The sequence below is a fragment of the Pelobates fuscus genome, chromosome 13 (assembly GCF_036172605.1).
Source record: "Pelobates fuscus isolate aPelFus1 chromosome 13, aPelFus1.pri, whole genome shotgun sequence".
NCBI lineage: Eukaryota > Metazoa > Chordata > Amphibia > Anura > Pelobatidae > Pelobates > Pelobates fuscus.
This window is the reverse complement of record NC_086329.1, coordinates 62584585-62597251: the sequence shown is the minus strand read 5'-3', so window position 1 is coordinate 62597251 and position 12667 is coordinate 62584585. Positions and strand designations below refer to the sequence as shown.

The 12667-nt window shown below is 45.9% G+C and overlaps 1 protein-coding gene across 1 annotated transcript in view; it reads right to left on the bottom strand.

The window, feature by feature from the left end:
- Positions 1–12667, bottom strand: part of ZFYVE26 (zinc finger FYVE-type containing 26) — a 159646-nt gene that overhangs the window by 28273 nt on the left and 118706 nt on the right. The window contains exon 34 of the mRNA XM_063439262.1: positions 1868–2065. Coding sequence (XP_063295332.1) covers positions 1868–2065 — 198 coding nt within the window. The remainder of the gene's footprint in view (positions 1–1867; positions 2066–12667) is intronic.

The following is a 12667-nucleotide window of genomic DNA, read 5'->3' as shown; positions in this document are numbered from 1 at the left end:
GGGGGAACAACATATCCAAAAATCTCCCAGATTGGTTCAGGGGTTCGGGATTTCCATGGAAGTCATAATTTTGACTGACCTGGCACATTTGTCCTATGCCCAAAACATTTCCAAGGAATTAGGGCTAACATTTCCAAGGAATTAGGTCGGAATTAGGTCGGTCTTTCTTTCAGGAGTACAAAAGTACATAAATCACATAAGGTTTTTAAAGGGCCCATAGTCTTTTGAGAAGGAGGCTGGCAAGGAGGCCCCTCCAAGAACACGTGGCATAGGCATTTCTGACACAGTGGGAGATGACCCTTTAATTGCCATTTTAACCTGTTTTTGTCACCTTGTGTGTCTGTAACAATGCCAAACATTCAAGGGTATGTAAACTGTTGATCAGATACATTTGGGTGATTTCTGTTATGATTTAAAAAGGAGCCAAACAACTATGTGAATTTAAATGGCTTCATATGATCACTAGTCTTAGCTATAACTTAACTATAAATTAATAACAATTAACTATAAATTTACTCAATCCTTAGATGGAGTCAGGATTGAGTTAATTTATACTTAAAGGAACACTATAGTCACCTAAATTACTTTAGCTAAATAAAGCAGTTTTAGTGTATAGAATAGATCATTCCCCTGCAATTTCACTGCTCAATTCACTGTCATTTAGGAGTTAAATCACTTTGTTTCTGTTTATGCAGCCCTAGCCACACCTCCCCTGGCTATGATTGACAGAGCCTGCATGGAAAAAAAACTGGTTTCACTTTCAAACAGATGTAATTTACCTTAAATAATTGCATCTCAATCTCTAAATTGAACTTTAATCACATACAGGAGGCTTTTGCAGGGTCTAGCAAGCTATTAACATAGCAGGGGATAAGAAAATCTTAATTAAACAGAACTTGCAATAAAGCAAGCCTAAATAGTGCTCTCTTTACAGGAAGTGTTTATGGAAGGCTGTGCAAGTCACATGCAGGGAGGTGTGACTAGGGTTCATAAACAAAGGGATTCAACTCCTAAATGGCAGAGGATTGAGCAGTGAGGCTGCAGGGGCATGTTCTATACACCACAACTGCTTCATTAAGCTAAAGTTGTTCAGGTGACTATACTGTCCCTTTAAGTTACATTTTATCCTATTGATATATACATGAGTAATAAGGATTATGGGTTCTAATAAATGTTTCTTCTTGTAGTGGTTTCTTCATCATTTACACTATTTGATTTTCCTATAAGAGGACTTTTAAAATACCGTTATATGGCCAAGTATGAAAAAGTCTTCAATACGCATGTGTAGCCACTAACCGAACACATAGAGGAAATGACGTCCCTGGAATGCACGGAAGTGTTCCGTGAAACGTACACGTCATCACCGCGATCGAGATCGGTATGATGACAAAACCAATCGTGGAGTGAATTAGCAACACACCCATTACACCACCAATGATGGAGGAGGGGAGCCCTATATAAGCCCTATATATTGGAAACTGTGGGAGGGTGGGAATTAGGCTGAATTTTTAACTCCATGTTATATGATATTATTGTTTCAAATTGAGGAGGTCCCTGAGGAAGTTCTATGTCTAGAACGATACACGTAGGACCGCTGTTTTTATTTATCTCTCGTCAATAAATTGTTTATACTACCTGATTCCGGCTTCCTTCTGGTTCCCGTTTTCCAAAGAAGTGAGGTGCATTTCCACAACCCCCCTATTGGGCCTTTAAGTCGATTTGATTATCTCCATTCTGTGAGTGCTATCAGTAGCATGTCTTTATACATGCCTATAACTAAATCACACTATGTGTTAATTGTTTTTTAGGTTAAACAGCTGTATCCCTTTATACTTGTATGTCTGATATTCCAAAATTGACTACTAACCTTCATAAATTGCTGAAGTTCATAAAGGATATTATAGAAGTTCTTCTGTTGGAGGTATTTACACACTTCAATCAGATAGCTGCTCCAGGATTGCAAAGTGGAGTCAATATATTTAATCAGGTTTTCCAGCGCTTGCAACTTGCCACTTTCATAACTCGGCACAAAAACTCCTTCAATGAAAATATCAGCAGGACAATCCTGTACATAAACAAAGTGATCACAGCATGAATGAAAACCATTATAACAACTAACATGGACATATATTTGATGGCAACTGACAAGTATTTAGCATTTCAGTACCAGGAATGTAATGAAGTAGTTTTGCTGTATAGATTATGTCCCTATAAAACAAACATTAGGAGTTAATGTTTGTTTATGCAGGGCTAGTCACACCTCCCTGCATGTAGCCTGCACTGCCTTATTAACACACTTCCTGTAAAGTGAGATCTAATGTTTAAACTTCCTTTGTTGCAAATTCTGTTTGATTTAAAAAAAATATTTATCCTGCTCTGTTAATAGCCTTCTAGATCCTGCAAGAGCCTCCTACGTGTGATTAACATTCAGTTTACAGAGCAGAAGATAAAAACGTGTAAAGCAAGTGAACACCTGATGGAAAATTAAACCTATTTTTTTTTTATTGCAGGGGAGGTGTGACTAGCTGTATAAAAATGTGTAACTCCTAAATGGCAGATAATTGAGTAGTGAGACTGCAGGGGCATGATCTATATACTAAAACTTCTTCATTATGCTAAAGTTATTTTGATTCCAATAATATCCCTTTAATTATGATATACTTTATGTCTTTAGGGGTTAGTAAAAGTTGTATATACAACACCAACTGAATGCAAGTTTTAAATCAGTAGTTCTTAATCCCTGGGTCAGAAGACAAAAGTAGGTCTCTAAGACCGGAAAAGGCAACATCATATTCATAAAGCTCCGAGCAGTTGACCACAGTAAAGTCACTGCCACTGCCTTGCAATTCCAAATGAAAGCATATGCCCCTGATACTGAGAAGATTCTAATGAAGGGTTTGAGCAGAATTTCGTTACAAATCCAGTGAAGTGACAGTCTCTTAATCCTTATCTTAAAGGGATACTATAGTCACCAAAACAGCTCTAGCTTAATGGAGCTTTTCTGCTGTTTAGATCATGCCCCTGGAGTCTCACTGCTCAATTATCTGCCATTTAGGAGTTAAATTGCTTTGTTTATATAGCCCTAGTCACACCTTCCTGCATGTGACTTGCACAGCCTTCGTAAACACTTCCTGTAATAAGTCATCTAATGTTCACTCTTCCTTTATTGCAAATTCTATTTAATTGATTATTTCTTATTTTCTGCTCTGTTAATAGTTTGCTAGAGCCTGCAGGATCCTCCTGTATTTGATTAAAGTTCAATTTAGAGAGCAGATGATACAAATGTTTAAAGCAAGTTACTATCTGATTGAAAGTGAAAGTATTTTTTTTCATGCAGGCTGTGTCAGTTAGTGTCAGTCGAGGTGTGGCCAGTGTTGTATAAACAAAAGTGATATAATTTCTAAATGGCAAATAATTGAGCAATGAGACTTCAGAGTCATGATCTATACACTAAAACGGCTTCATTAAGCTAAACTTGTTTTGGTGACTATAGTGTCTCTTTAATCAGCACTGGGCTGATTTTGCGCTTGGGTATAATGTTTATGGCCGTGACAGATTGCACCTAAATGGAAAAGGGTCAGATGTGCTGGGGGACAGGATAGCTGGAAGGTTGGAGAAGATTTTAAATCTAGTGGTAGGTGGGAGCAACACAAATCTTCAAAATGGAGATAGGACATGGGCTTTAGCTAAGCACAAGGGTGGATGAGATGGGGCAAGGGGCAAGATCAGAACAGAGAAGGTATGTAATAGTAATAAAAATTCACATAAAGTACAAGTGACATGATAATATTAAATGCATGCTTACTAATGCAAAGAGACTAAATAACAAAATGGGGGAACTAGGGGCAATAGCATACACTAAGCAACATGACATAATAGGCATAATGAAAACATGGCGGGATGAGACACATGACTGGGCAGCTAGCTTACGTTTCTCCTTCATATATACTGAGGAAGATAAGGCAAGAGATTCACAAATGATTGCTGCAATAAACTTGTAGAAAAATTGTGATTGGATGACAAGACCAGGTGCTACAGCAACTAAAGAAAGCCCCAGGCCCAGACAGTATTCAACCACAAGTACTTAAAGCAACACTATAGGGACATGAATACAAACATTATAGCTTTAAAAATATATATTTTAGTTCCCAGGCCCCACTGTTAGAATAGTAAAAGGTATTATACACACAGTTATTCTAGCACCGTGCAGGTCTTGTCACGGATGGCTGCACCCCAGTTCCACCTCCTTGACGGAGATCATCAAAATTGGCAATCTCAGCCAAGCCAATGCTCTCCCATAGGAAAGCATTGGGAGGTTATTGTACGCAGCAAAATGCCTCACTACGCCAATCAGCATATCTTCATAGAGATTACATAGTTACATAGCTGAAAAGGGATGTGTCCATCAAGATCAGCCTTTCTCACATTTGATTTTTGCTGTTGATCCAAATAAGGCAAAAAACCCAGTCTGAAGCATATCCAATTGTGCAAAAAGCTAGGGAAAAAAAACCTTTCTTGACCCCCATAATGGCAGTCAGATCTCTCCTTGGATCAAGAAGCTATTACATAGAAACATAGAGCTATTCAGTCCATTTAGTCTGCCCAATTTTCTAAATGCTTTCAACATTAGCCTTATGCCTATACCACGCATGCTTAACCCCTTAACGACGCAGGACGGTTCAGGACCGTCATCTGCATTTTTCCATTGCCGACCGACGACGGTCCTGAACCGTCCTAAATTTAAGATGTACTTACCCGATCGCCGTCGTTCCCCCGGCGGCGATCGGCGGTGCTCCCGTTGTGGGGAGACTGCCTGCAGCCCAGACAGTCTCCCCATGGCGGATTAGGACCCCTGTGGGCATGTGATCGCCCAACAGGGCGACCACATGGTCACAATAGGTGTCCATGTGTCTGCCTGCAGGGGGACTGTCTGTGCTTTATTTAAAAAAAGAAAGTTAACCCCTTAAGGACACAGCTTCAGAAGCTTGACTTACGCTTAATGACACAAGCTATTTTTGCATTTTCTTGCTGTTTGCGTTCAACTGCAATTTGCATCTCTCTCATTTATTGCACCGGCACATATTATATACTGTTTTTTTTTTTTTCAATTCTTTATTTTTGAGTGCATGAATAGACATAGCTGCTTACTCTGCCATAATAGCGTTCGCAAGCATAAACATATCACATTTGTTTTACATTTATGGTATTCATTCAGTGCACATTTTTTGTGTATGACTGCATAAACAGAGCTTAGCTTTATAATGGTTATGTTTTACAGTTAGATCTAATAGCTTAATCTGCGATTTTCAAGATATTTATGCACGCTTAATAAATTCAAGGTAGCTGTGTGAATCATAGAGTGAAAGCGCTGAGTTCAAAAGATGGTAACAGGGTAAAGAGACAGTGGAGAGACAAAACATAGTCAGGAGATACCGTGGTACCAGTGTGGGATATAGTTCCACTTTTAGAATACATGTTAGGCCATCCGAGTAGGTAACATTTGTGTATAAGCAGGTTTAGACATATGTTATTGCAGGTAAAGTCGTTGTTCAGTATGATACTGCTCATTGTAGTGGTTTTCTCTCCCTCACATTATGCTATATAACATGCTTGTGCCTCTGTATGCAGTGAGGTGAGGTGTGCCACATTCGTGTTTTGTTAATGGAGATGAAGAACCGCTTTGGGGCATTAAACGATGTGGCAGCGCTACGTTGCCTAGGTGCCCAGCCCCCCTGTATGCTCAAGCTGGCTACAGTGGTGTTATGCTTAGTGGGTGATGTTGGGTTGTAGGCAGCTTAATATGGGTGTTAGACTAAATGGAGTAAGACAGGTTTATCTACACATTATGTTATAAAAGAAAATTTAAACTAGGAAATAAAACGATTGTGTGACACTGGGTCTCTCAGATCTCAGGTGACAGTCTCTGCCAGACATGGCTTGCTCGACAGCCGGCTACTGTAGTTGGTGGGTCAGCCGATACCTTGGCTGGGAGCTCCACTTCCCTGTGTGTACTGTCCAGCAACTAGTGTCCCGTTCATGCTCAGGGACTCTTCGTCCCGCGTCAGATCATGGCTTAAAGGGATAGTCCATCGCTTCTGGACCAGTCGCTGCTGTGCTGATTCCGAGATAGTGGAGCGGTGTGGCCTCTCGGGTCTTCGCGGTGCTGTCGCCCTCAGGGGGCTTTGCGTTACCCTACCGCAGGCCGGCCAGCGTTGTGACAGGCGTCGTCTGTGAGTGGATATAGGGCTCTCCCGGAATGGGGTGCTGCTCTTCATGTGGGTGACTGGTACTCCTACGTATCTGAGGGGTAAGTTTTCCTGGCGTTTTGTCTTTTGCTTTAGTTTTGCTCCGGGTACTGGTTTGCTATTCCCCCATCTCTTCCACCATTTTCGGGCCTGCCCGGGAGTTGGTGCTGAGGCACAGTACTGCGGCTCCGAAGGCAGATGTCGTGCCAGGGCTCCTTGATGGGAGTTGACCTCCGGCTGTTGTGAGTGGCAGTCTATCTTGTGTCTGTGGGAGCTGTATGTTGTCAGCGCTGTGTTGTTGCCGGCCCTCTCAGTGCTGTTAGGGCGCGTGGCGTCCGCCATTTTGATTGAGGGATATAGGCCGCAGATCGTGATGGTAACGCTGCTGGGCCTCGGATGACCTGCCTCAGAGTTGGGACCGGGATCACCCCCGCCGGTCCAGAGGGGGGGGGGAACAGGGCCAGGTATTCGCCGATTTGGGCCTCTGGCCGGGTGCTGCTGGGCGGGAAGGCAGGGCAGCGGCCGTCCGCCCCGCTCACCGCCGGAGAAGGCCCCCTCAGGTGCAGAGAAGATTTCCCCTCCAGGGGACTGGAGCTCAAAGAGCCAGCCTCGCCCTGGATACAGTGCCCACCGTGCGCTGAGTGCTCATGCTGTCGGTCTGAAAACTCGTTAAAAATCATGCTTTTGAGGATTTAGAGAGTGTAAGCTGGCAGGAGCTGCTCGTACTTGCGACCGTCCAGCTCGGCGGTCCGGCCCCGCCCCTATATACTGTTTTTTAAAGGACAGAAAGGGCTTTAATTTGATATAAACAATCCCAAATAAAGGTGCGCTGTGTCTTTAAGACCAAAATCTCAAAAGTGCCAAAAGTGCAATATGTGATAAAGTGCAAAAATTATTTGAAAGTGCACTTAGAATATTTTTTTTTTTTTTTTTTTTAATTCTTTATTTTTGTTGAGGCATGTGATTATAGGGGTACAGAAAAAGAGAGGGAGACTTTCAAAAGTTGTACAGGATAGGGTCGTCATAACATATTATCAACGTCTCCTAAGATTATCAACCTCATTTTATGTATAGTAACATGCTATGGCTAAATACTGTTATCTCTCGCTTTAATACTGTAATCTCTCGCATTAATACTGTTATCTCTCGCTTTAATATTTGTTATCTCTCGCTTTAATACTGTTGTCTCTCGCTTTAATACTGTCATCTCTCGCTTCAATACTGTTATCTCTATCTCTAGCTTTGATACTGTTATCTCTCGCTTAAATATTGTTATCTAGGGTATCAAGCTATTAAACTTTGTTTTCATGATATAGCAGGCTAAGCTAGGCATGCATAGAACAGTGCTGATTGCGCTTAAGATATGGAGCAGGCTGGTTGTTTAGGTGTTTGTCTTCGTAGCGCATTAATGACAAAAAATTAAAAGAGATTAGAGTAAATGATAATAATGAAACTGAACGTAATCAACGTATCACGCTGGTAAACTACAAAAGTGAATGCAGTGCGCTAGTTATGTGAGCAGGCTAGTGCTGGTGGGTCAGGTAATCTAATCATATGCTAAACATACTGCGTGAAACTAATAACATGCATGTCCGGGTAATGCTAAATAAGATTTGTCGTTGACAGTTCAAATAGGAACACATATTGCGAGGTGGGTGTCCGGGCTGTGAGTTGCTGCCAGCGGTGATAGTGTTCCTTTAAGTTAGCCCCTTCATCCTATGCCCACCCGGCATACCGACCTGTCCAGCATGAGGGTACAGAGCAGGGACTCTGTACGGTCTGGGAAAGAATTAAAGTTCTTCAGCGTAGTCAGAGGCATCAGCCACCAGGGGTGAGTGCTGTACTTGCGGGTGCTAGTCTGCCGTGGCTTTTCCAGTCCTGTTTGTGGTGAGGAGTTGTGTTTCGTCAGATGTGTACCCGGTGGCCTGGTGTCTCTGCCCCTCAGGCCTGTTCGGTTGGCGGGTGGTGTCGGCAGGGGTTTTGTCTGGCAGGGGCGCCCTAGAGTTAGCGGTCTGTTGGGGCCCCCCTTTGTGATGGGCGGACTGCAGTATCCTCTCACCCGCTTCTGTGACGCCTGTGCCCGGCTTTTGTGGGGCGGGTTTGTGCTGGATGCACCCGGTCTGTGTGTTATCTTCCGGGTCTCCGTATCTTTAAACCGCTTTCGCGGTGCTTGTGCTGGGGTCGGATGGCCCGTCTGTGCGATAAGGGGGGCGCACCGGCTTCGTGCCGTTGAGGCAGGTACCTGTACAGGTCGTGGGCTCCCATCCTCGATGCGGTCCCAGAAGCGCTGGCAGATTGCGTCGAATTTAGCCTGGAATGCCGCCGCCCAGTCCTCATCGCTCCGCTGTTGCAGAGGAGCCTCTTTGTCGACTGCCATCTTGGCCAGGCCAGGCCTCGTGGTGCTGTCATGGCTGCGTGGCACGGGTCTGTGTCCCAGGGGAACGTGTCCTATGCTGGAGGACCGGGATGACCCCCACCGGTCCAGGGGGGGGGGACAGGGATCTGTCCACAGCGAAGCCCCCAGTCCTGGCGGGGGGAGAGCGGCCGTCTCTCTTGCTCCCGCCCGTTAACTAGGCCTCCGACGGCCGTCGGGCATAAAACTCTCGTTTCGCCGCTTGAGGGGCATCATTCTGTTCCTCTCGGCATTCCCCATCGATTGCTGGCTCTATCGGCCCGCTTAAGTCGCGTTTGGGTCGGGGAAAACCGGTTAAATTGCGGAGTCATGCAGGAGCCCACAAGGATGTCGACCGTTCGGCTCTGCGGTCAGGCCCCGCCCCCCCACTTAGAATATTAAACAAATTTATACATACATATATGCGTCCTCTCCAATAGTAATGAACATATGAAAGGGAGAGATAAAAAACAATAATAGTGTAAATCTATTTAAAAGCGTATAAATACGGTGTGGTAAGAAAATTTTCACTCACAAAGATAGAGCAGTAAAAGCCTGCTCTAGCTGTATCAGCTTCTTCCAATATTTCCTTTAAGGAAAATGACAGCACGGACAATCTGGGGTTAATTTTACCGTGTGACGGACGAGGTCCGTCATCCGTCGTTAAGGGTATCCCCTGGATGACGGACCTCGTCTGTCACCCGTCGTGAAGGGGTTAAAGTGAATAAAAAAAAATTATTATTATTATATATGTGTGTATATATATATATATATATATATATATATATATATATATATATATATGTGTGATATATAGACATATATTATACCTATATATATATCTATGTATATATAAATAAATAAAAAGAATATGAACTATTCATATGTCCATATACAAAATTACATAAATAATTATATAAATATACACGTAGACTTCAAATATATAAATATGCATATATATTTAAATTCTACGTGCGTATTTATGTAATATTTTTACATAATTAAGTTATTTTATTGATTGCAATTTAAGGGACCTGCCTGCCAACCCAGGCCGAAAGTCCAGAGAATTTAATTTGCTATCACTGTATTTTACCATGTAACGTTCTACGACACCCTAAAACCTGTATATGGGGGGTACTGTTTTACTCGGGGGAGACTTTGCTGAACACAAATATTAGTGATTCAAAACAGTAAAACATATCACAGCGATGATATTGTCAGTGAAAGTGACTTTTTTTGCATTTTTCACACACAAACAGCACTTTTACTGATGATATAATTGTTGTGATACATTTTCCAGTTTTGAAACACTAATATTTGTGTTCAGCAAAGTCTCCTGAGTATAAAAGTACCCCCCATGTACAGGTTTTATAGCGTTTTTGAAAGTTACAGGGTCAAATATATGGGTCAAATATTTTTACATTGAAAAATGCCAGGTTGGTTACGTTGCCTTTGAGAGCGTATGGTCAGGGCCGGTGCAAGGATTTTTGCCGCCCTAGGCAAAAAATGTTTTGCCCCCCCCTCCCCCTCCCCCCCATATGTCCGGCCCACCATGTGACATCACAATGCCCCGCCCATATGCTCTGCCATATGGGCCAACGCCAGTCTTCACAAAGTGTCTTATCTGAAAAGACAGTGTGTTTACATTAAAAAGCCTACAGGCACAGGTTATAGACACCAGATCCACTACATTATGCTGTAGTGCTTCTGGTGACTATAGTATCCATTTAATGTGAGGTAAATGAGAAATTAGTGCCACTAATAATATATTGGATTGCCTACTTACCACCAGATGAGGACAAGAGGCTGATGATGGGCTCAGTCTGGCTCCACAGGTCTGGTGTAGAAGAGGCTCTCTGGAGACTGTTTTTAACAGTGCTCACAACAATTAACGAACAGTAAACAGCTCCATTTTTTAGGGCCCCTTACACAGCTCAAGGTTTGGGCCCCCAGAGCTTGACCGTGAGTATGCCTACAATGCCCACCCAGAAATCCACCTACATGGCCCATCCATGAGTTGGGGATGTTTTATGTGTGCAATTTGTGTAAGGGATGTAGTGTGTTTATAGGGGATGCAGTGTGTGTTTGCGTATAAGGAATGCATTGTATGTGTGTGTGTGTGTGTGTGTGTGTAAGGGGTGCAAAGTTTGTTTCTGTGTATGTAATGTAGTTTCTGTGTCTAAGAGAATGAGTGTTTGTGTGAACGTAAGGGATGCATTGTGTGTTTCGGGTGTGTCTGTGTGTGAGTAGGAATGCATTGTATGTTTCTGTGTGTGTGTGTGTGTGTGTGTATGTGTATGTGGGGGGGATGCATTGTGTATGTGGGGGGGATGCATTGTGTATGTGTGTAGTGTAAAAGAGAGGGTTTGTGGGGTAGGATAGGGACTGAGAGGGGAGCAGCTCTTTATTTATTTATTTTTAAAATTCATAGTGCTCTCCCCTCCGGTCAATTATTGATTTCCCCTTCCCTTCTGTCCCTTAGTGCTCTCCCTTGGCCCCCTGTCCCTCTGCAGTTCCCCCTTGGTGGTCTTCTCACTCCCACCTCCCCCTCCCCTAGTGGTCCTTACCGCCCCCCCCCCCCTTTAGTGGTCCTTATACCCCCCCTCTCCCCCCTAGTGGTCCTTATCCCCCCTCCCACCCCTAGTGGTCCTTATCCCCCCTCCCACCCCTAGTGGTCCTTATCCCCCCTCCCACCCCTAGTGGTCCTTATCCCCCCTCCCACCCCTAGTGGTCCTTATCCCCCCTCCCACCCCTAGTGGTCCTTATCCCCCCTCCCACCCCTAGTGGTCCTTATCCCCCCTCCCACCCCTAGTGGTCCTTATCCCCCCTCCCACCCCTAGTGGTCCTTATCCCCCCTCCCACCCCTAGTGGTCCTTATCCCCCCCCTCCCCTAGTGGTCCATATCCCCCCCTCCCCTAGTGGTCCATATCCCCCCCCTCCCCTAGTGGTCCATATCCCCCCCCTCCCCTAGTGGTCCATATCCCCCCCCTCCCCTAGTGGTCCATATCCCCCCCCTCCCCTAGTGGTCCATATCTCCCCTCCTCCCCTAGTGGTCCTTATACCCCCTCTCTCCCACCCCTAGTGGTCCTTTCCCCCCCCCTCCCACCCCTAGTGGTCCTTTCCCCCCCCCCTCCCACCCCTAGTGGTCCTTTCCCCCCCCCCTCCCACCCCTAGTGGTCCTTTCCCCCCCCTCCCACCCCTAGTGGTCCTTTCCCCCCCCCTCCCACCCCTAGTGGTCCTTCCCCCCCCCCCTCCCACCCCTAGTGGTCCTTTCCCCCCCCAGTGGTCCTTTCCCCCCCCTCCCACCCCTAGTGGTCCTTTCCCCCCCCCTCCCACCCCTAGTGGTCCTTTCCTTTCCCCCCCCCCCACCCCTAGTGGTCCTTTCCCCCCCCCCCTCGTGGTCCTTTCCCCCCCCTCCCACCCCTAGTGGTCCTTCCCCCCCCCTCCCACCCCTAGTGGTCCTTTCCCCCCCCCCTCCCACCCCTAGTGGTCCTTTCCCCCCCCCCTCCCACCCCTAGTGGTCCTTTTCCCCCCCCCCTCCCACCCCTAGTGGTCCTTTTCCCCCCCCCCCTCCCACCCCTAGTGGTCCTTTTCCCCCCCCCCCTCCCACCCCTAGTGGTCCTTTTCCCCCCCCCCCTCCCACCCCTAGTGGTCCTTTCCCCCCCCCCCCTCCCACCCCTAGTGGTCCTTTCCCCCCCCCCTCCCACCCCTAGTGGTCCTTTCCTCCCCCCCCTCCCACCCCTAGTGGTCCTTTCCCCCCCCCTCCCACCCCTAGTGGTCCTTTCCTCCCCCTCCCACCCCTAGTGGTCCTTTCCTCCCCCCCCTCCCACCCCTAATGGTCCTTTCCTCCCCCCCTCCCACCCCTAATGGTCCTTTCCTCCCCCCCCTCCCACCCCTAGTGGTCCTTTCCTCCCCCCCCTCCCACCCCTAGTGGTCCTTTCCTCCCCCCCTCCCACCCCTAGTGGTCCTTTCCTCCCCCCCCTCCCACCCCTAGTGGTCCTTTCCTCCCCCCCCCTCCCACCCCTAGTGG